The following is a 25,158-nucleotide window of genomic DNA, read 5'->3' as shown; positions in this document are numbered from 1 at the left end:
TTTCAAAATGATTGCTTCTTATTGTGGGGCAAAAATGTACAATCCTCTGATCTGAGGAACACCATAATAAATTAATTTCAATTTTATTTTGAGAAAAATTTATGATGCAGGATGGTTAGCACTAGATGATGAAAGCTCCAAGAAGCTCTGTGGGGGGCATACTTGCTCTGCTTCTCACAAGCTCTCTATTTCACAGTGATTTCTGGGAGGGGTCCGAGGTTGAGAGCTCGGCATACATTTCAGATATTGCTTTTCCAAAGTATTCCTTTGCTTGAGGTCTCTTGATCTGGTGGAACACAAGAAAATAGTCAAGAAAGTCATTTTTAATCGAGCCGTGTAATTCCTCTCAGGAATTTGAAACCGAATACTTGCCTTAAATGTTGGAGTAAGCAGGTCATTCTCCAGTGTAAACGGCTCAAGCACCAAGGTCACAGCTTTTGCAAATTCAAAACCTCTCAGCTGCAGATGAAATTTGTAAGAAGAAAATTTTAAGGCAGAAATCTAAAGGAGGAATCAGACAGCCAGAGCGGCATGGTGTTGAGAATCTGAGATAACTTGCCTGAGCTTCCCTCCCAACAGCATCCATGTCAGCCAAGACGGCAGCCCTTGCTCTTGGATCATTACACAGCTTCCCTAGATCTTGATACTGCATTACACATCCAGAGAACCGCATTTAAGATATGCATATTTTCATATATTTTTCCTTTTTCAACTCAATCAAAGCACCAGAATTTTACTTCTAAAACAAAACAAAAGCTTAGAGTCTTGCTTTTTACAGAAAAAATGACACCATCCTTCTATTACCAAAAGAGATAAGACTCTTGGAAGGGTAAGAAACATCAGCCTTGATTCATTCTCGAGGACTCTCTTCCTAAATAGATTACAAACTAACTTTCGAACAACTAACTTCCTAGGGCTTCAGAACCGATAGGTGGATGTCCTACTCAATCATGAGATTTTAGACTCAAGTAATCAATCTCAGTTGATGAATAAGATTTTACCAAGTGCAGATATGCAGGCTCAAAAAAATACTAAGATTTTTCACCACTTTTATTAGCGTGAAGATCCATCCGTTCCCTGTTGACTATAACTCGAGGCAATTCAACATTTCTATATACAACATGAAACTAGGTCAAACACTAAGTTCGCAAGTATGTAGGTTTATCATCTCTGTTTTTTCTTTTTCCAGATTAAAAAGACCAAATCAAAACCTTAACGCCTTCAGAAGCAGCCCATGCTTTTAAAACATCTTGGTCCACCGAGATAACAGCTACCAAAGAGGAATTCAGGCTGTCACCTACCAAGAGCAACAAATAAGCAGTCAGTGACTCAGTAGCTCAAATGAGTGTGTATGTGTGCGAGTGAGAGAGAGGAGGGGGAAAGAAGGGGGGGGAGAAGCCAGCAGCAAAATCCCACTTTCTTACCATATACAAAGCACTGGGAAATAAACTTGCACTTTGCATATACATTCTCAATTTTTTCTGGAGCTATGTACTCTCCCTGTGCCAGCTTGAAAATGTTTTTCTTCCTAATTTAATTGGAAAAACTCGGTAAGTACTTGTAGTCACAACCAATTTTTTTTTTTTTTTTTTTTTTTGTAAGTGTAGTCACAACCAAAATAAATTGATCTTACTTCATTAATGAGCTCAGTAGAATGTATTTTCTGTACAATTCTGACCAGATATAAGGGGTAGGGAGCAATAAGTAATACGACCATCTTGTCTAGTAAAAACCTTCTAAACATAGCCTTAAGGCTCTTCAATTCCTTCACTTGCTTTGAAGAAATAGCATAAAAGACTCACTATAGCATGTGCATTGTTGCTCAATGAGCAAACTTTCTCCGTTAAGGTGAACAGCCAATGTATAACTGCAGCCACTGGATTTATAAACGATTTTTCTTTAAAATAGAACTAACTAGTTGCACGCCAGCACTATGTGCAGGAAAGAGACCCTGAATTCATTATAAGAAAATAAAAAATAAAAACCCCTGATTTTTCTGGGGTAACTACCATTGAAGTGGAACCTGAAGAGTCCCTTGGAAAGTGAAAATTGAAAGGTCTTTTGGAAATTGAAAACCGGAAGTCTTTTATGCAATAAATGATCATTCAAATAATAGGGGGAGTAAAAGACAAGTAAGTAAATGATCATAATGAGTGAAGTGGAAGGTTGTTTAAGTGAATAATAAAATTAAGGAACCAAGCTAAAGCCAAAAACCTTAAGAGGAAACAATCTTAGAGAAAACAAACGTCTACCATGTTAGTCGAACATTAACTCCAATAGCATAAGTGCATAGGATGGGTCCAACAATGTATATCAAGCATATCACACAATGACAATCCATTAAGCCCATCACAATTAGGAAGATGAGAAACATGGATAATTTCCCTAATCCTGACTCAAGTAGAGCCAAATACTTAGGCTGGTATGATCTTACCTATCAATGATTTTTAAACGACCCCCAGGTAGCCACAACCCTATGTCTCCGGTATGAAGCCATCCATCTTCATCAATCACTTCTTTCCTGTGCAATTTGATTAAACATGAGATGTTTTCGTATTTGATGGACATAATAATTTCCAAAAGAAACAGCAAATACATAGGTTTCATACGTCTGTACTTCATCTTTGTAATAACATTTGAAAATAATGGGACCCCGAACACAGATTTCTCCACGAGGATGTGGCTTATCATCAGATGTATAGTTCATTTGTGGAACATCTACAAGCTTTATTTCTGAAACAGGAAAAATGAGATTAAATCTTAGCCCAAAGTAAAAGCAAGACGTGGAAAAAGCATAAGAGGAAGTCACAAGTCAAGAGGCCCCAATTTTTAGTCGATGCAAATAGCAGCACATATACATACAATCACTGTACACATCCTAGTAAGATTTCTAGTTAGCATTATGTTCTTTTCAACCTTTACAAATTAGAACAGTCTGATATTCCTCATATCCATTCAACCGTTGTTCTAACATGACATCCTTACAAGATCTATACCCTGCTATGGTGAATTCTAATGTCCAACTTGCCTAGTGTACTAGCACCCAGCAGATCATTTGGATATAGTGACAAAGAAATGACCAAGGGCGAAGAAGCACGGGAACATATATCAAGGAAAATACATATGCATGGCTCCCACAGACCCACCGACAGATACACAGTGAAAAAAACAGGTATATTTTCAGAACTAGTAATCAAACCAGTTACACATTATAGGCCTCTATTGTCTAAATTACTCTGATTGCTGATCTTGTATGACCTAATGCAATTAAAAAGTTAGCCTGGCTTGAACAAGTGAATCTCCTATGAGAAAAACCCAAGACCAAACCCAACCAGCAACTATAGCAAGCTTAATGATGCTCAAGCCTCAAGCCAAAACCTTCTGTAAGTAAAATATACATGTACTATCTTTAACAAATAACATATACTCATTACACCCTCAATTATGCACGCTTATGCATCCACAAGGTAACACTGAACGATAAGAATGCAAAATTATGCAAAACTCGTGTGAAGGACTCACCACAAGCTGGATTAGGGGCACCGACATGGCCAGATAGATTGTCACCCTCTTCAATACCACTTATAACACAAGAAGTTTCAGTCATACCATATCCTTCAGTTACTTGGCCACCAAAGCAGCTGCAAAGTATAACATAGGATTGAGCATGATTTTATTTTACACGAAAAGGGGATCGGGGGGAGGGGAAGAAAAACAATTTATTTACTAGGATTCAATGCACCATGGAAAAGAAATTACATCTTTAGAAAGTCCATGACATCGGGAGACAACGGTGAGGCACCTGATGCCATGAAACGAACTCGTCCTCCAAGCTTTCCCCTTATCTTATTGAATACCAATTTGTCCCAGATGGGGGATGGGTTCTTTCCTGAAATAACCAGATATATCATCATCAATAGACACCATAAGGGTAAAAATTAATTAGTGTGAAAGAAAAAGAAAAGGAAAGAAAAAAGTTAAAAAAAAAAAAATTGATCAGAGGTTCATCCTCAGCGTCTAATGCCAAGGAACTCATGAAAGTATGTTTCAGAGAAAATTGTAGGATAAAGGAGCTATGTGAAATTGCAGGAACGCCAAAAGCATTGCAGATCTAGTTCAAATTCAAGGTAAATAAAAAAAGTTGATAAAGGAATTCAAATTTTCCAAACCAAAAAGAAAAAGGGAAGCTAGAAAGTCTGAAAACAAGAATGAATCTGATGCTACAAAGTGACAGGTCTAATTGATAATATGCTTTACCGCTCAATATTGCTTGCTTCTTAGCATTGTATGCAGCATTAAACAACCTCTCCCGCAGCACACCGGATGTCTTTACAGCATTTATAATACTGCAAATCAAAACATTCAACTGAATGAGTGAAAGGATGTGCTAGTTGACATTGAATAACAAATTCCAGAAGCAACAGACATTGATTTTACCCAGCATATATTCTATTATAAAGTCTAGGAACACTGCAGAAGATAGTAGGTCTTAGAGCAGCCATATCATCCATTAGTTTCATATTATCCTGCATACAACAATTACAAAAAAAAAAAAAAAAGGAAAAGGAAAAGGTTAAGGCTTGTCTTAGAAGGAATGTATGCATTGACTACCGGATGATATGCATTGATATAACCAAAAGGTCGGCCTCCAGTTTACTTGTATGCATTGACTACTAAATTAAATTTGGATGATAATTTATGTTAAACAATAAGATTGCCATTCTCAGATGGTAGCTACCATTGCATCGTTTTTGCCTGATCTGAAGTTGATGACTACAACAACAGTTACAATCAAATTTGAAATTTAGAATGACTGCAAGTCAACAAAAATTCGCTAAACCATGATGCACCACCCTTAAATCATAGGTATACATATTTTCTCAGAACTAATAATCCTGCATAGCATATTAAGCATAACGCAGCATGTATTACATTCTGATGAATATTTCAACTCCTTTAACAAAAATAGGAACTCAAAAAATTCAAACCATCTAAATAAATAATACCTGCCATGATTTCTGATACACATAGACAAATACATAAGTATATAGAAGTGTGCAAAACGTACATATGTGCATACCTAATTACATTGGTACACAGTTATATTACATCTCAGGAAAAAGAAAAGGATGGATTCATACCCCCTGGTAAAATCCAACAGCAACTCCATGATATGCCATCGAGACCTGGTTAGCTCGTTCATATATGTGTGCCAAAGGAAGGTATGATATGTAACTGGCAAGATAAAAGGTACTTTTAGCACCCACTAAGGGAGTTCATTAAAATTTTCATAATCTAAGTTGCCAAAGACTGATGTATACCATGTGATATACAAAACCATTGATACTCACACATCTGAGGGGTAGAATTTGTTAGAAAGGGAGGTTCCAGCAACATTTGCAATCAAGTTTCCATGTGTCAAAACAGCTCCCTGTCAAGATTCAAAACAAGGGAGAAAAAAATGGGTGGTTTGATAGCACTTCATCAAATCATGTCTATAAGAAGTCAATAAATCAAAGCAAAAAGTCATACTACACTGAGTTGTACCTTTGGGGTCCCAGTAGTACCACTTGTGTAGCAAATGGTAGCAATGTCATCAGGTTTTGGAGGGCAAAAAGGCTGAAGGTTACTGTGGCCCTAAAATGAAACCATTCACATGAGGCGATAAGTAAATATCTAGCAATCAAACAAAGTAATGTTGTCATATATCATGTATTTAAGCAGCAGGACCTCAAAAAAAATTTTAAGAACAGGTAACAAAGTGTGCAGCTAAGAGCAAGTTGTTTATTATATGTATAAGGATTAAGCATCAGCTACCAGATAGAAGATGTAAATTCTGCCACGTGATTAAAGAAAAGGGTTCTGGACACATTAGCCCTCCAAATTATAGCCTTGAATATATGGCTGCATGGGTGAGTGAATATCTTTGTGCACATCCATGTTTCTTTTATGTGTGTGCATGCACGTGGGTGCACATAGATTAACAAACAAAATAACAAATCTCAAGGGTGCGATCTCAAGAATCATTTAAGATCTATAATTGAAAGGATAACAGCCCATTCACAGATCTGTAAAGTAACTTATAAACCAGAGATGCATGATCAATGACTTCAGAGCAACCCGACTTCATTGATAGATAACAAATTAAAAATAATTGGCTAATACACTATTCATGCAAAGACAAGGAGAAAAATCAATGCAACAAACCTCCATTGAAGAATGTGGCCCAAAACCTTAATTTGTTGATAGGAAAGAACACATGATTACCTGACTAAGCAATTTTGAATATGTCACAACCTCAACTCCTGTTGATGATGGAAGCTTTGGAATTTGATCATCTATTCCTCCAATGACCTGTGTAGTAGGTAAGGAGATGAGATAAACTAGCAATAAAAAAGAAGGATATAATGAGGGATACGAGGTGTATATTCATACCACAATTAGGCGAATTGTTGGAATATCAAACAAGAAGCTCAATAACTGCAAATTCCAAGCGACAAGATAAGAAATATTGCATAAGAAAAAGGAGAATCATAAACCACCTTTTTTATAAGTGTCATAAACCATGAATGAGATAAACTAAGAGACAAGTAGAACTGATATAAAAATTGTCAACAAATAAAGCAACTATTACATTAAGAATAGGGCAACAGGCATCAAGCTTTTTATGACCACTCCCCATATTTTCAGAGAAAAAAATATGCATATATCTAAAAGGGTTGGTTGGCAAAATATACCATATTTGAAATCAAAATTACGAAAATGCTAGGTAATTGAAATCGAATATTTTATTGAAATAGGTTGAGCTGAGTTTTCAATTGTTCGTGACATTTTTCTTTTTCCTCTTGGCTATTTATGAAAGAAATTAAGGAAAAAAAAAATTTCTGCTATCCACTACTGTTCTTGAATCTCAACTGATGTCTAACAGCCCATATCAACTGAAACTGATTTGGTAAGTCACAGCTTAGTACTGTTTGGATTAAACTCACAGAATTCAAGGTTTGAGGCACACAAAATATAACTTGTACGGCAGCATGATTTACAATATACTTGACAGCATCTGGACCTGAAAAGTAAGCAATAATTTACAATAACATCTGCAGCTAGGCGAAGCTAGGAAGATTTTATTTAAGTTCTATGGAGTGATGTAACAAACCAAGAGTGTCGTATAAAGGAACTGATATGTAAGAATAAGCAGAGCAAGCGTGGTCAACAATGAGCCACTCGGGTCTGTTGATGAAGTATAACCCAATGCAAGATCCCTGTAAAATAAAGCAACAGTAGTTAGATGCTAAAAGAAAACATCAAGCACTTTGACTGTTTTGTAAAACATGAAAATACTCATGGGTAATCTAATCAAATTTTAATGAAGCATAAACATCTTTGAACATAAAATTACTTTTTCAGACGTTTACCTTTGATATCCCATGATAAATTAGGCCAGAACCTATAGCTGATCGAGCAGTACCTGCTTCTCCATATGTCATCCATTTGTACCTGGACAAGTGCAAAAGGAGTACAAATGAATTGAGTAAACAGTATTAGTAAAGTTGAGAACTTAGTTTACATGCCCAACAAAAGAAATACATACTCTCCAACTGTGCCATCAACCCGAATTCGTGTTCCCAGATACTTGTAATCTCGAAAAGTGTCAACCGAATGCCTATTTTCGCAGAAGGAAACCTTTCAGCTAACATATTGAAAGTAAATTCTAGAGAAATTGTATTTCCAATGGCTTGTATAATATGGAAAACAAGTTCTAACTTTTACCGTTAGAACTTTTACAATATGCAAAAAAGTAATTCTACTGACACATATAATAGGGGAAAAGGTTTTATCATGGAAACATTTCCGTGAAACTGAAAAGGTCTGAGGAGTAATTTAGCTATCATCGTTGGAGATGCTCACACAAAATTATCATGAAGTGTACCAATTTCTGGATGATCTTGGAATCTACTCACAAGCTTCAAAGGAGAACGTGTCGATCTGCCATAAAGAAAAAGAAAAGAAATGGCAAATAGTTATGGGACAAAATGACAATCTAGAGAAATTAAATCCAAGAAAGTGGAAAACCCCTACCTGTATACATTCCACTTCCCTAACTGCAATTTCTCTGGAAGCACAACACTGTACCCTTGCTCTGTTCAGGATTTAATTGCAGCATTGATGCATCAACAATGTATTCAAACAAGAATACAACAGAAACATGATAAAAAATAGTTGAACTTGGAAATTTCTATAAACTTTATTTCCATATATATGTATGCAGAAAACAATTAGCAAGAGGCCATTGGGAATTAAATTGAGGTATACTTCAGATTGCATAGTTTACAGTTACACCAACGTTTTTTTATGAATTGGTTATTTTTCATTTATATCAACAAGTCCTCCAATTAGTGAGCTTTGATTGACAATAATTCTTTGCAGATTTTTGCACCACTTTTATTGGTGACGTGAGACTGTGAGACTCCTCCAAGACCTAGATTATGAGGCTTCATTTTATTTTATTTTAATTTACTTCTTTTCATTTGTATGTAAAGGTTATAGGAAAACCACCTATCTTTAACATCAATCTAGTCCCAAAATCTTACCTTTAATTTTTCATTTTAAATTTTTGATAAGTAACAATAAACTTGCCTGTAATAAACATACTATTCCTGGAAACGTTAAATTGTGGTGGTGGCAAATCTTACGATTTCTTCTTAACTCAGCCCCTAAACCACCATCCCATGCCCAAAGCTTAAACTAACCTTATAGACAATAAACTGTAAAATTTAAACCCACTAATTTAGAATACTATATCTAATCAAGTAATTAAGAGCCAGAGAAGAAAAAGTGTCCTCACATCTTATCCCACTCATCATCCCTACCACCAGCTCAAAATCTCCCCAAAAATAAACTTTTCCAGTTGCAATATATGTTTTCTATTCTTTCCCTTAATATTCTTCATCCTTGACTGAGTTCCGACAAAACCTGATATGCAAAATTTCCAACTACCTTCCCTCACAAGTGGGAGAGGGTGAGAAAGAGAGACCAAAATCTTTATTGTTATTGTTTGTTTATATATTTATTTGTGATTACTGAAACGAAGAGACATATAAAGAAACACCAGTTGAAAAACTTTCATGTCATCGAAGGTTTTCGTCCGATGGCCCTGCTAACCCTGAAAGACGTATGGGCTCCTTAGAGCAGATGGTCAAAACATGAGACACCTACCCCCTGTCTCAGAGCAAATCAGTTAAAATTTTTGCATATCTTTCACATATTTCATATTAACCATCACCCTTTCGTTAATATTTTATTGGTTTCAGAATTTTGCTATTGTTTATGAAATTATGATCCCCTTGAAAACGTAAGAAACGTTACTATAGGATCAATGACCATCGCAGAAATCGTTTTAGCAGAATTTTCGATGACTATCACAGAAATTCTTTTAATAGAATTTTCGATTACTCATATTTAAAAAGAAAAAAGAAATGACCATGACAGAAATCCCACAGAAGTGCCTCTTCGGCCAGAAAAGTTGCAGAGAAACATCATCATCAACGAGCTAATTTGATTTAAAAAGATAAAACCCAAATCAAAACCAGAAGTAATACTTGAGGTCAACTGGGTTCCTAGATCAACGAATTGGAATAAACCGAAGGGGTTGGTCTATCTCTATCCGACAGTATGATTACTGCGCACCTAGAAACAGGTATTTTGTGGACACGATTTGAAATCTTTGCTTTCCAGATTCCACAATAGAACACGGACATACGTGAACCGTCCAATACAACCAACATTCGGTGAATTAATAATAAGAAAGTTGTACAAAATCTGAAGCTCAAAAAATATATTAATCACCAAAGCCGGAATATCATTAAATTCATCCATATCAACCTTTTCCAGTACCGGTACCTCGACAATCTATTAGAGAGAGAGAGAGAGAATTGGAATTTGGGACCCTCCAACCGGGCCACCACCACCAACACCAAAAGCTCCCCGACTACTTTTCCAAAGAAAAAGCAATTACTTTATTTAACATATTTTTCCCACCTAGAGAGAGAGAGATGGAGAGGGAGAGAGAGATTACCGAGAGCGAACTCCCCGGCGGTGGGATGGGGACGGAGCTGAGAATGAGAGTCGCCGTCAGCGAGGAGATGGCCATGAATAGCATTAAGACGACGCTGAGCCGCGGCCGAATCCATGGCAACTTCTGTAATATATAGTTATTATCCTTAAATGCGAAGGACGAAAGTTTATGCGGCTCGGTCCGAGGTCATGCAACGGCAGTTCGACGTGCAAACTTCTGTTTGGTTCACGGGATTATGATGGAACGCATTAAAGGCATAACAACAGTCCCGATAAGAATGACTTCGCTGATAACTCTCTGATGACGACGCTTACGATCAACATATGCTAGTATCCTCCATGTTTGCGATGATTACCTATTTATTATTATTATATATAATATATATGTATATATAAACGCACGCGTCACGGGTGGTGCTTCTGCTGCTGTTTTGGATTGGAGTCGGTGTCTCTCTCTTCCCAGTAAAATTCGCTTCTTTCCGCTTTGCGGGCGCTTAACTCTTGCTGTTGTGATTTTATATCCTTTTCCAGATGAACGTACAAGCTTCAATAACTCAGTTTTGATTTTTCTTCATGCTCGTACCATCCCGGCCCCAACATATCACTCCATTAATTATTAAGAAGATTAATTATAAATAACTTACTATATTTACTATTCTCACATAATTCACAGATATTACGTTTAGAATATTAAGAATAAAAGCTTTATTTTTTTTAATATAATAAAGCTGGGGGTAATAGAGGTATTATCAAAATATAAAAGTAGTTTGCTGGGTTACAGATCTTGATGGCTGGCTTGGAGAGATGGTCAACTATGAACAGCAGAAAGCGACGCTGATGATTTTTCTCCATGTGTGAATGCTAAATTTACGTGACAACTTTGATTAATATATAGAAAATTATTTATAAAGTTCTGAGCATCCAAACTCTATTATATTGAGTTTTGCTACATATAAGTCAGTCTATTAAGACACGACTTATTATAATTTTATAAAATTCAAAATATCGGTCATTTTTTTGTATAATCGATTTAAAAAGCTTTCACATCAGCGATGTATTAAGTGTATAAAAAATAAATATTATAATAAACTTTCTATTTTTTAAATGTGTACAGAATATTTATGTTTTATAACTGTATTTAATATAAGTCTTAGTTAATAATACCCGTTCTTTGAATGTTAAACAATTCCCCCACATTGATAACAGTCTCCAAATTTCCGCTTTCACTATTTTATTTTCGTCTCTCCATTACAGGCTAGCAATCTCTGCCGACCTCGTCCTCTAGAGTTTAAACGGGTGGAAGCCACTCACGGCTGCTTCTGAAGCAATCAAAATTGACTATGTAGTTGGAGATTATGTGTATGTTTTTTCCTTTTCTTTTCCTTTTTATTATTCATTTTGTAGAATTATGATGTGTTTATTTAAAATAATTAAAAAAAAGCGTATATAATTCTATATAGATGAATCCATCATTCATATCTTTTTCTATTTCGTTTTTCAAAATTTAGGCAGAATACGAAGTCCTATTTTTATTATGTTTGGAGTTTGAATTGTCTCGTCCGAGCACTAATGTTCAAATTTGACTTCTTCATAGCATCCACGTTCGGATGAGCAAAATTATTTTAAAATTTTAATTTTTAGCTAAAAGTTATATTTTTCTATTTTTTTTATTTTACACATCTTTCCAAAACTTTTTACATTTCACCCCCTATTTTTTCTCTATTTTTTTATTATTTTTTTTCACTTCCTTTTACAATATTAACTACTCACTCTTTTATTTTTTTTCTTTCTTCTTTTTTGAAATATTACTCTAGCAAATATTTTAAACAAAAATTTAAATTACCTTTTTGAGGGTACGATAATATTTTCAAAATTATTATATTTTTAAGAATAATATAATTTTTTTGTTAAAATTCACTTGTTTGAACAGTAATATTTTGTTACGGCTAAATTTTAAAATTAGTAATGAATTGAAATCATAAATAACACTGTAAAAATGTGTGTTTGTTAATAAAAATTAGTTAAATGTTTAGTAAAAATGATTTTATTTAATATTATTGTAAGATGTAAAAATATAATCAGCCTCATATTAACAAAAATAAGAAATTTTGATTTTTATGATATTGTTTCTAATTTTGAAAAAAGAGTAGGAATAATAAATATATCTAAATGTGTTATTAAATTTGAAAAAAAAAAAAAAATCAAAAGTTAGTATAGGAAACCGGATATAGCCCACTTTTCTTCCCTCTCCAGATTTTTTCCCTATAATTCATCTAGATAAGGACAGCATCTATGCTAGTACTCTTATTAGATAAGGGATCTAATTTATTAGGGTTGAAGTTGGTGGTGGTAGGCCCTTTATCTTTTTAGGCGAAATAATTCATTCGGCTTGAATCGAATCTGTCTTTTTCCACTTTGCTTTTCCTTTTCAGTCTTCACCAATTCGAAAGACGATGTAGTTGAAAAGAAAATACATAAAACGCATTAATTATAAAAATAAATAAATTAAAAAATTCAGTCCTTTTCATCCTTCAATCATTCTTTACTTTTAATTGTCATCCTCCGTCCATCTTCTAAAATGACGTCAAACGTCCGTTTACATTCTACCTATCTACCAATACATAATTTATAACAGCAAAAAATTATGATAAAAATGACAATAAATCCGCTGGTTGTAATCACAATCATCAAGGTAAGGCCCGTTACAAAGGATTGCACAGATTGAAACCAGGACAGATCGTATCAGTTAGTCATGCGGAATTGGTTCACCTACGTCGCAAAGTTACCTTCCTTAACCGACCGGGAATCCATGGAAAACAGCAAAGAACCCCCTTACACCAGGATCTCATTTGTTGTCTTCTTTCTTTGGGGTTAGGAAGATTTTTGGGTTAACGAGGATAAAATTTGTACAGGAAAGTATTAAACAAAGCAAATCGGCCCTAGTTTATTCAAATTCTGTAGGAAAGGCTCTTTTGGCACCACCTTAGCCTCGTCGTCTGTTTTTGCAGATTATATGAAATGAATTCAGATTTAAGTTAAACATTGAATAAAATATTATTAAAATATATATTTTTAATATTATTTGTATTTTAAGATTAGAAAAAATTGAATTGTTTATTTTATTTTGTATAAGAATTTTAAAAAATTATAATAATTAAATGAGATGAGTTGAGAAGTTTTCTAAAAACAAATGAAGACTTAAATCAACTCCGGTTTACGTGTTCAACAACACAACCAGCAAGTAGCAAGATCGCAGGTCACGTACATTGGGCCTCTTAAAAATGTGGCCCTCGCAGATATCCGTGACACGATCGTTTTTTTTTTTTTTTGGAATCATATATTTTGGGGAATACTTAGAGGAATCTTTCTTTTAACTCGTTTGAATGATGTGTAGTAGTATTAGAACCAGACCCCCAAACACATTGTTCATCTCTAATTTTGCATACTGCTCTTTGTTTTTCTGTCGATCTCTTACACTAAAACGTAAACTATACTGATGACTGTTATCATCATCATTTCACAACTCAAATGACCCAAATTACAAGAATATTTACCTACAAAACCTGGAGAGCACCCGTCACATGCAGCCTGCAACTTGTTTTCAGCTAGCCTTCTCAGAAAAGCTCCATCAACTGCTGCGACACATCTGCATCACGCAAGCATGATAACGCTAACTATAAGTTTTCATCCAAATTAGCTGTTAATGTTGTCACATATATTTAATGTGCCGATCAACTTCAGTATCAGTCAGAGACAAAAAGAGATTGTGGAAAGTAGCATGCTAGCAAGCAGTCAAGTTCATGGAGATTTAATGCAGCCATGGTAATCTTAGTTTGGTAGATAAGATGGTAGAAGGTCGCCCAACCCCATGTCCATAAGAGAGAACATCAAACACAAGTCTGAAAACAATTACTAGAATGGTAATACCTTGAATAATTGATGGTGTTGCTTTGAACTCCAGCCAGATATTTTGATAAGAAGCAAGATCTAAATTCAGAAACTTAGCAGCAAGGTAGACAGCTCCAGCAGCAATATGATGAGGTTTGAATTGAAGCCACAGCGAGCTTCGAAGCCTACAAAAAAAAAAAAAAAAAAAAAAAAAAAAACATTCAACTTTAGAAGGTGATAGAAAAGCAGCAGCACAACCACCATAAATCAGAACATGAAGAGACATGAATAGTCAAACCAACCATCCGAGGCAACACAAAAGAACATTCATTCCCTCGAACAATGAAACATACATTTCCACATTGCCAAAATTATGTCAGCTACAAATATATAACAGTTATCTATCGAAAATGCTAAAAAAATAAGACAATGTAATTAGCAATTAGTTTCAAGTCAAAGTTATTTTCCTTACCAACTAAAAATGCAGCAACTCAGGTAGAATAGTATCCAAGAATCCCTGCAGGACTGCTGATAGAGTACCAAAACTATAACATACAAGTTGTACTCATCTAGTGAACACAACAAACTCCCAGGAAAAATTCTGCTGCGGGCTTTCAATTCCAGAGACATGCAATTCAAAAAAGAAAGCAAATACCAACATCCTCTGCTTCTGGACAGGCTGGTTGACACGCATGCTTTCATGCTAATAGAGCATACATTTAACAACAACTACAGAATACCACCCAAAATCTTCTATTGGAGCGAGTATAGCAGGCATAATATAACAAAAGAAGCATCGTTTATATCAAATTGAATAAAACATCAGGCACAAGTTCTATGTATCTTTTTTATTTAACAAACAAATATATTGAACCAATCTGTAAAAATAATAGATGTATAGCAAGGCCTGTTGATGACCTTTTAGAAAAAGAACAAAAGATTGCTGCGGTACATGCAACAGCAGTTCTCAACTGTAGCTGCTTTTGTAGACAAGGGTGTTTGTAACGTGTGAGGAGAGAAAAGGATAGAGAAAAGGCATGTACAAGAGTTACCTTCAGGAAGACTGTGTGAGGGAGTCTTCTCTAAAAGTTTAGATACCAACTTAAAAGTAGTAAGGTTTCTTCATATTAACCAAAAAATAAGCTGCAATAGTAAAGACCCTACAGAATCAACAGATAATGCATGTGTATACATGATGAAATCGGTAGAAGAATTTGGACAGACTGAATCGAGGGGAAATTGAGGACAAAATTGATCCACATTTTGAAACACAACATACATGTGTGACCAGGGAGAAAATTAAAAAAATGTTCTTAGATGATTTCTTTTCTTTTTCAGCTCCTGATTGGAGCGGGGGGAATTCTTTTAGGGAAAATTGATCAACATAATTGAGAACCATGGTTCTCAATTATAGTTGATTTTGTAGACAGTTACAAGGGTTTTTGTTGCATGTGGAGAGAGACAAGGCGAAAAAAGGCATGTACAAAAGTTACCTTCCAGAAGACTATGTGGGAGCGGATCTTCTCTAAAAATCTTAACACCAACTTGAAAAGTAGAAAGGTTTCTTCACAAGTCTTTTTTTTTTTTTTTTTTTTTAATGTCAATGTAAAAACTTAACTGCACTGGTAAAGACCAACAGAATCAACAGATAAAACATGTGCATAAAATGAAATCGATAGAAGAATTTGGACACACAAAAGGAGTGGAAAATTGAGGAATTGATCAACATTTTGAAATGCAACTTCATGTGACCAGGGACAAAATTAAAAGAAGTTCTTCAGTGATTTCATTTCCCTTTTTGGTTCCTGGGTGGGCCACCCGAGGGGGTGTGAGGGAAAATTGGAAACCCCCCCCCCCCCCCCCCCCCCAAACCAGAATGAGAATCCCTTGACATATTTAAAGCCTAAAAATAGTGTCTCAGTTTGAAAAACGTATGGATGATTAAATATCGGGACATTCAACTCCTTCAAATTGTAAGCCTTCACAGTTATGAAAATTTTAAGAAAGGAAAAGAGGAGGTGACATTGTGGTAGTAATGTACCATTAAATAATTTCAGTGGTAGCAGTAGTAAAAATCACTTTCCACCCTCTAAAACCAATACACCTTTGTAGCGTGCACCCTAAACTGCAAAAATTGGCAAACTGCACCTTCAACTACCACTTTCTGTCAAATAGCATCCTTGTCCAACCATTAAAAGTGATGAAATATAAGTTACGAGAATCAATCTTACGGTCAGAGGGAAATCAAGGATGCACATTCTAACTTTTTGGTAGTTAATGTATATCTATTTTGACACTTTTGGATGCACATTGTAAAATGAATGTTAGTCGGAGAATGGACAGTGTAATTTTCCTTAATTATTATGTACTAATAGCCATAATTTTTTTTTTTTTATCAGTATAGCCATAATTATAATATTAATAACAATAGTAATAGCATAAAATAGCAATAATAACAACAATAATAACAGTGTCAATTATATTTTTTTTCTTTTATTGGCACCGGGTGTCCAAGAACAAAGTCCCGACTAATCCCGGAGGTGCATAGACTCTCGGCAAGGAGTTTCCCGCAAATGCACCTTAGACAATTCAAGGGGAAGTTCCCCCAGTCCGATGGCCCTTAGAAATCGTTTGCACCCAAGAGGATTTAAACCTTAGACTTGAAGGGAGCATACCACCAAGACCAAGTCTTTCACCACTTGAGCCAACCCTAGGGGTTAAAGTGTCAATAATTGAAATCATTATAACATTGAAAATTATATTAGAAAAACAAATGTTTTTGCGAGTCCAAAACATCAAGAGCACATTAATAATAATGTTGGCAATATATCCAAAAAAAGCATTATTTATTTAATTTCCAATATTGACAACTTCAAAAACTTATCGAGTCATTTATAAAAAATGATTCCCCATAAAGTAAAATAGCCACAAAAAAGGCAGCAGTTATAGAAAAGTAACAACATTAACAAATAAAAATATGACAATAATGATGAAGTTTATCATAAGATTTCTGAGAATTAGAAAAGTATAGTTTAGCAACATGAAATGATTGATATTATCTAATATCTTACATATATTTCATTGAAATCATATATAAATCATGTATATTGAGTGTATGTAACATGTTCTTTAGATATAGTTAGGGCTAGACATAGGGAGCCGTCCCGCAGCCCACCCAGGCTAATCCACCCGCCCATAAGGGTAAAGGCAGATTTTCCACCCACCCATTAGGCCGGGCAGGCGGGTGGGTGAATAGATTCATAACATTACTTAAAACAGGTGGGTGGCTGGCAGGTTAAAAACTGCTTGCCCATATAACCCTACACATATATATACATATTTGTTCTAAACTCTAATCGCTTACTGCCGCCCCCCACACTTGCTAGTGTCTTCTTTTCTTCTTTCTTTTCTTTCACTTGCTTCTTCTTTTCTTCTTTCTTTTTTTTTCACCCACTTCTTCTCTTCTTTCTTTTCTTTCATTCTTTTTTTCTCTTCTTTTATTTTTCTTCCTCTTCTTTTCTTCTCGTTTTCTTCTGTCAGCCGCTGCCCAAATCCTTTTTTTTTTTTTTTTTCCTTATTTGAAAAAAAAAAAAAAAAAAAGAGAGAAAGAAGAGATTGAAGTCCCCCTTGGAATCATTATAAATAGCAAGAACTACTCCATTCCAAGTAATGTGAGAGCTCATTTACCACCTTCCAATACTCAATCTACGATATTCCGCAAACTATAAAAAATTATTAACAAAATAAAAACAGAAGGTAAGGCTTGCCACACATCAAATTCAATGATTTTAAGCAGTTTTCATTCCAATTTCCCTTTTCATGCCTATTGCATTGGCTAATATTTTCAACACCTATACATCCCAAACTTTTTTTTTTAATTGGTAAGCACCTATCCATCCCAAGTGAGTGGTACTAAAGCATATTCTGGTGTCTGCCACTTTTTTCATCAGCAAGAGTACTTAAACAATAGGAAACAAGTCAGTCCCGAACACCACACAACCAGGTGAAAAAATACATTGGATGTAAGAATTCTACTTGAACTGAAACTGTAGCAGTAAGGTTTTCACTTGATAATACTTGGATAAAACTGAAATCAAATTCATGTTCATTTATATTTAGAGAAGATCATTTACAGTACAAAGTGATAGGGGTTAAAAATAATGCATGAGATGAGTTTTAAACAAAATCCAAACTAGTTGGAGAAAAAAGGAAAACTTAAACCGATGTTTCAAACTTTCACAGCAGACAAAAACAACTTGGCAACTTGTCTGCTAAACCCAAAAATCCCCTAGCTAACTGAAAATACCCTCACCCAGGTGGTAAGAAAACTCATAGGCAACAAAGAAAAAGAATACTCTCCAAGAAGGTAAGCAAATCCTTGCCTAGTCAATGGTTGACCTCCAGGTCAGCAAATTGACAGCAAGTGCAACTTGCCATATCTCACAAATCATAAGTTTGTGTAAGTCTAGAGGACCCATTCCAAACAGATTCAAAAGAAGTGTTGGAGGACTAAAACAATTTATAGTACAGCAAACTGGCTTTGCAGGTCCTGTGGCTATCTTTAATAGCCAATGACCAAGTTCATTGGGTGTTTTCGTGATGAAAGTCATCAACACCCATCAGCAGTTCAACTTCAGATGTAAAACAAAACTTTCCATGAACAGCATATCAACCAGCCCGCTAAGAAAATCATACATGCGAGCACGCTAATCTTGTGCAGATCCTGCAATTATATGCATGTCAAAAGTATCAATATCCCATACCAGAATAACTACAGAGTAGTTGCTCAAAGAAATTATTGACACATGAAAAACTCAATTTTGGACTGTCCCAAGAAAGGGAAGAAAACTGGTGTAGCCATCTTGTCAGCCAGAGCAACCACCAGAACCTCAAAAAGTCTGCAACATGGCTGAGCTTCTTCTAGGACCCACTGTCAAAATTCTGTTTCCTACACTATTTTTTCAGCAAAACTGTGTTGCAAGGGTACAGAATTGCCATAATGTGAAGGCCCAAACCACAAACAAAAGACACAAGGTCAGATCATTGCCAGACTAAGACCAACAGGTTGAAGGTGCCAAATCTTCAAGTGAAGTTCTACATGAGCTAATAAGGTGTACCAAACTTAAGAAAAAGCCAATGCAAAATATATTGCACCAGTTAAAAATACAACATGCAATTAAAGAAAATGAAAAATATTGGAAGTAATAAACTTACCCTTCACTGACCAAGTTTAATGCCAGATTGACCAAAACAGTTTGCGAAAGACCTAGTTTGTTAAGAACGGATGCAAGTGGAGCATATGGATGTTGCACATTTAGCTCAAAATTTAGAGTAGTCAGTATCATATTCTCAGCCTCAATCACTCGTTCCCGATACAGCTCAAACCAGTCCTGTTTACATGGTACATATCATGTTGACATAAGTAAAAGTTGCAGAATATTTTTAATAACAAAAATCCGTTTTAAAAGCACATTAAGGAATACAATAAACATGCAGTTGTAGGAACTGATATTCTTTAAACATAATGCATTAAATTGAAACTAAATGTACTATACAAACAACACTTATTTTAAAATTCAAATACCTACAATGGGGTGCCTAACAACATTTAAGACTTCCTGAGCAATTGGAAACCACTTTCAATGTAATATACTGTTAAGCTAAAACAGAGACATATCAGCCCTTTGAATTCACACTTAAAATGCTAACAAATTTTTTCCTCAATAAATATACTTACAGCAGGAAGCAGATAGGACAAGAAAGAAAAATCCTGCTTATGGGTAATTTCACAAGATACTCTCAGCACATTGTTCAAAGAGCATGGAGTCTCCTCAGCCTTTGCAGCAAGAAAAAGAGCAGCAGTAGCAATCAACTGCAGCATAGCCAGACCAGAATCAATACTTGATTTTCCATGAGATTAATAGATCGCACTTCAAAGAAAATGTCATTGTATAGCAGTAAATAACTCGAACAATGGACAATAAGACATCTACTCCCCTCTCCAGTTAAGGAGTAGGGACTGACATGACATGTTCAATCTCATATGAATAACCACTTATAAAAAAAATCACATATGGATTACCAAGAACTCAGATCAAGATCATATGTACTATTTCAACTGAAGAAAAATTTCCACACAAAAGATAAACAACACAGATTCCAAGAAATTATAATTTCTGATGTTGGAAGCACAATTTAACAGGAAGATCCTATTGATTTATGAAGAGGAGTACGTTCCTGTACTACTAATCGGTTCCTTCCCTCAGTCAATGCTCTCTACTGAATCCAAGGTGAAGGAACCCACTCAATTTTGATCAGTTGGAAGAATCCACATCCAAACTAATCAAAGGAGAACCTCCTAATTGTCAACACTCTTTCATGTGATCCTGACCCGGAAACTCTGTGAATTGGTATCTTAGCATCAGCTACAGATCACAAAAGTGGAACAAGATTCCTACCAAGATCTTATTGAGTTATTGGTCATCAAATCCACAAAAATTTAAAAGATGCACTGGAATTTTACTCATAACAAGAGCTTACAAATACTGATTAAAAAAAAAAAAAAAAAAAAAAAAAAAAAAAAAAAAACAAGAACTTACAAATCTATCATAAGAAGCATGTGATTGTCGAACAAAAAACCGGTGGCACAGAACCGTAGCAGTACCAATAGTGGTTTGGGGCCTGAAAGATGGATGTCACATAAAATTAAATCAACCTTCCATACCAAAAATAATATAAAACAATTTCAGGCTTTTATAACCTAATTTGAGACTAAATACACAATGTTCATATGACGTAAATGAGAAAGTGAACATCATAATTGAAACCAAATTTGGAAAGAAGAGCTTACAGCTCGAGTCGCAGTCCAAGATTATGAAGGAAAGTGCAGTATGAGTACCGCAAATGAGCTTCGCGAAGAGCATCAATACCATCTTTTCTTGATGGGGAGTACCTCTCAATCTCATCCCTTGACATGAAGACTGGTTCATCATCTTCCAATTGTGAGAAGTCACGTTTACAGCTACTGGACATAGAGGCCTCAGCATGGGATCTTGTCCGAGAGACTGCATAATTGCAGGTTGGAGGGCCAAGTTATATGCCCCAGGTGGCACGTACTGTCTCCCACTGCCTCCCCAAGCACAAGCTGAGAGTTTTCTCCTTTTCAAAGATGGCAATCCTAAACCATTAGGATTAGCATGACTGAAATTATCAGGCTTAGCATGGCTGAGATTGTCATTATGCTGCCAAATTTTCCCAGAGAAGTCACTTATATTGCTATAATTTCTGTTGTTATAATAGTTCCTGGTTCTGTTCCTGTTGTTGTTGCCGAAGTTGTTCCTATGGAAGGAGGACCGATAGTCATCATTGGTAGTGCCTACCTGTGAGGTGAAATTACGCGGAAAAGGCATTTCTGTTCCTGATACGTGACAGAAAAAATACACAATGTAAGAAAAATTAAACGCAGTTATATTTTGCTTTAGCAAGTCAACAGTTACAGACCAAAGTGCAACAAATGACTAGCTATCGTTAAAACCTTCACATTTTTGTTACATTTATGTTCTTATTGTGATCTTCTTATTCTCAGAAAGTACATCCTACATTTCTTAGATTTACAAAATTATAAAGCTCAATTGTATATTATAGTGACAAAAGTAATTTTCTGACAATTTCTGTTTATCTTTCCAGTTCTACATTAAATTTCTGTTAACTTTATCCATTTCCTGGGAAAAAGAAAAAAGAAAAAAGAAAAAATATGTATATGTCGTATTAAGAACATATGTGGCAAACCAGTGGTATTCACAAAGAACTATAAACATATTATTACACATATACATGCATACGTACATCTTCACACTAAAAACTGATTAACCTGGACCCTGAAAACTCAACTGCCCTGTCACCAATAATAGATAAACCTAACATTCTCATCAATAACAATCATGATAATTAACAAAAACATACCATAAACGACACCTATCCCATAGAAAGAACAGATCGCTAAGTTTTAAAAATTAATAAATAAAAAAGTGAAACAGGTCTAACCGAGCAGAGAACATTTTAAAAAGAAACAAATCAAATCAAGCCCCTAGAAACGAAGAACAGCCACTATTAGAAAAAACGAAGAGGAAAATAGCAATATTTACCTGGCTAGCAGGAAAATTGATCTGAAAGTTGCTTGATTTTAGATCAAGTTAGGGGCGAGATCAAGATCAGAATCTCGATGAGATTAGGGTTTGGTTGAAAAGAATAGGGATCCAGATGAGGAGAAAACCGAAGCGTGGATATAATAAATAGTGAAACTTTTACAGGAAAGTGATACAGATGAAAATGGTGTGAGATTTATAAGTTCTAAGATAATCCGTTTAAATTTCAGAACAGATAAAAAAAAAAAAAAGAGGAGTTTTCCTTTTAAAAAATATCTTCCCCTTTTATAGTTCTCAAAAAATGATATTTTATGAGGGAAAAAATTTTATTGCAGCCTATTGTGTGCTGCAGCCATGTGTTGAGTTAAAAAAAAAAAAAATCTCACATGAAGTGTGTGGAGAGAGTGCAGCTGATGAGCAGAAGATCTCTTTTATGAGTTGTTCTACAGAAATGCTAAGAACGACGAGAAAATAAAGAACTTCATTATATACTAGAAATAATTTTATTAATACTTTATAACACGCTGAAAATGGCAAACTATATTATAAAAAAATTGTTGTTACAATCTAGTCTTCGAGTCCAGATTTTTATTTTTCTACCTTTGCAATTCTATTATTTTATTAAACATTTCTAACAATTTTAAAACATGTTTTATATCATGGAGCGATGCAGTCCATTTAAGTGATGAACTAAAATTTCATTCGTCTTGATCATTTCGATGGTCAAAACTTCATTCATTGGTGGCAAAAGATGATGTTCTTCATCACCACTTTGAAGCTCGTACACATTTTGGAAGATGACTCGGAGGCGATTCTCGATCCTACTCCATAACAAAGTGCCGAGTTGGACGAGAAGCGGAGGAAGCGAAAAGAGGACGACTTTCTAAGCAAAGGCCACATCCTCAACGAATTGTCCAATTCGATATATAATGTCTATCGGTCTACTCCTTCGGCAACATATTTATGGAAGAGTTTGGAAATAAAATATAAAATCGAGGAAGCAGGTATCGAAATGTCTATTTTTTCAAATTTTATGGATTTTAAGATTACTAACGATAAGTCGGTTTTAACCCAACTAAATGAATTATTGTTTATCGTTGGTGATCTTAAAATGATGGATGTTGATGTCGTGTTTCGTAGCCTGGGCAACTCAGCGATTCCTCCGTTCGACCTGTAAGACCCAAGGAGATTAGGGCTCAGGGTGGTGAGGGATGCATTTGATGCCTAAGTCAGAATTATCTATTTTTGTGGGAATGTAAGGAAAAAATGTTCAGAGAGCTACACCTGAGCTTGGGACGTGTTTATATACTCGGTCATAGTGGTCCCTGCCCACTGCTAGCAGATCATGGAAGGGTGTACGAGACACTGCACTGGTGGCAGGTTTCCTCCCTTATCATGTCAATGGTTGCCCTGCCACATCACGCGTGGGTCGCCTGTCTGTCCCCTATGGCAGATAAAGGGTGGGGGGCACGCACACTACCTTGTCCACAGAGGTGAGTGGACTTCTAACTTTATTGTTGCATGCTGGTTTCCCAGACCATTTAATGCTGCCTGCCTGCTGTCCGATGATGTAGGTTGTGATCTGAGTGGTGACGTGACTAGTCACCATATCTGAAGGGCCTCCTTTGGCCCAGCCCATTCCTCTCCCCTTCATTGGTTTTATACTGGGCTATTTCTCAGTTCCCCGTGAATTCTCATCGCACACGTGCGGCGAGAATTTAAAAGTTGCTCAACATGGTCGATGTGACTCTGCCCATTACCACGGGCTATGGCCACGTTGCCACGCGTGGGATGGCGATTATCCTCCCACGCGATTACCAATTGGCCAGTGCCCCCACATGCACGATACCTCATTTTTCTGCGCCTAGGGTGTGCGTGACAGTTTATCTCCGTCATTATTGTGTGCAACGTGAATCTCGGGATTCGCTCTGGTCGTTTTGTTTTTGAAGACTCCTGTCACTTCATGCGTTGGGTACCCCAACTGGTGCGAGCCCCTATTTAAATCCCATCTCCCCCTCATTTTCCATTTCCCTTTGCTTTCTTCTCAAGAATTCGTCATCTCTGTGCTCATCTTGTCTTCTTCTTCGAGTCCTTTCCTTCTTCTTCTTTAACCGTCCTCAACTTCCACCTTTTGCTCATCTCAGATTGCTCTCAAGAGTGTTCCTCGATCTAACCCTAAGAATGGCCATTCCGTATGCCCTGAGGGGACTTCTGGTGGTCCTCAAGGAGGGGCGAAGTTCGCCACTGGAGAGAAGCCACCACGCTTCAGTGGTCAAGTCTAGATGTCAATAGCCTCTCCGACTGACCTTTGTGCACTACGGGGAGCGTTTGGTGTTCCCCGCTCAGTCGTTTTGGAGGTTCCAGGTTGTCGTGCTGCGGTCGTCGACGATTCTGGCCTGGGGACAAAGGTGGCCCTCTTTCCTATAATATTCGCGAATAGGCTTCAACTACCATTCTGCTGCCCCATTCACGATGTCGTGGACCTCCTTGGCTTGGCGCCCGCTCAACTCCAACCGAATGCATGGCGACTCCTTGTCACGAGCTGTGTGATCTTTCACTTGGTGTTGAACCCCGAGACCGAGGAGTATCCCAATCTAACCGTGAGGGAATTCCTTTTTGTGTATAGGGTGATGCGCCTTAATGGTAATCTATGTTGTTTCAATGCTCGTGGTCGAAAGCAGGCTTTTCTCACATCAAGGATTGGACCAAGCGATTTGGGGAGCTTGGTCTGGGAATATCTTGAGGGGGAGGCTATCCACCAGGAGCTCCCAGTTCAAGTTGTTTGGGGAGTCGTGCCGGATGATAAGTCCATCTCCATTTTCCTATGATTGTGAGGAGGCTAGGTTGGAAGGCAGTCTTGTCTTGGGTCAAGGCCCATCCTGACAACTCGATGTCAGATGTCGTGTTGACCGACTTCAATATCCATCACCACCTTTCCAGCCTGGATCTTTCCTATGTCCTGGGTCGGTGCTTCTTGAGAGAGCCTTCCGCTTCCCGAGGCCAAAAGAAGCCTTCATGCCCATCTTTAGCTCGTGGCAAGGAAAGGAGAGCC

General features: G+C 36.3%; 2 protein-coding genes across 3 annotated transcripts; both read right to left on the bottom strand.

The window, feature by feature from the left end:
• LOC121246668 (long chain acyl-CoA synthetase 6, peroxisomal-like) lies at positions 1-10,516 on the bottom strand. The gene is made up of 23 exons (XM_041144901.1): positions 10,076-10,516; positions 8,080-8,140; positions 7,909-7,986; positions 7,592-7,663; positions 7,416-7,497; positions 7,157-7,262; positions 6,990-7,066; positions 6,436-6,480; positions 6,268-6,354; positions 5,548-5,637; positions 5,352-5,431; positions 5,142-5,235; positions 4,438-4,526; positions 4,258-4,346; positions 3,760-3,889; positions 3,523-3,641; positions 2,610-2,733; positions 2,435-2,521; positions 1,425-1,528; positions 1,212-1,297; positions 560-646; positions 373-459; positions 1-286 (listed from the first exon to the last, which is right to left on the bottom strand). The coding sequence occupies exons 1-23, from the start codon at positions 10,188-10,190 to the stop codon at positions 191-193; spliced, it is 2,085 nt and encodes a 694-aa protein (XP_041000835.1). The 5' UTR covers positions 10,191-10,516; the 3' UTR covers positions 1-190.
• Positions 10,517-13,442: 2,926 nt separating this feature from the next.
• Positions 13,443-22,416, bottom strand: LOC121245936 (cyclin-T1-3-like). Of its 2 annotated transcripts, XM_041143862.1 has the most exons (7): positions 22,107-22,416; positions 20,813-21,379; positions 20,562-20,643; positions 19,700-19,834; positions 19,177-19,352; positions 14,002-14,147; positions 13,443-13,720 (listed from the first exon to the last, which is right to left on the bottom strand). In XM_041143862.1, the coding sequence occupies exons 2-7, from the start codon at positions 20,992-20,994 to the stop codon at positions 13,689-13,691; spliced, it is 753 nt and encodes a 250-aa protein (XP_040999796.1). In that variant the 5' UTR covers positions 20,995-21,379; positions 22,107-22,416; the 3' UTR covers positions 13,443-13,688. The 2 variants fall into 2 exon arrangements, with proteins under 2 accessions (XP_040999796.1, XP_040999797.1); XM_041143863.1 differs by lacking the exons at positions 13,443-13,720; positions 14,002-14,147 and adding an exon at positions 17,744-18,685.
• Between the last annotated feature and the right edge of the window lie 2,742 nt (positions 22,417-25,158).

Source organism: Juglans microcarpa x Juglans regia, chromosome 1S (genome assembly GCF_004785595.1).
Source record: "Juglans microcarpa x Juglans regia isolate MS1-56 chromosome 1S, Jm3101_v1.0, whole genome shotgun sequence".
NCBI lineage: Eukaryota > Viridiplantae > Streptophyta > Magnoliopsida > Fagales > Juglandaceae > Juglans > Juglans microcarpa x Juglans regia.
The sequence above is the reverse complement of the archived record's forward strand: the minus strand, read 5'-3'. Positions and strand labels throughout refer to the sequence as shown.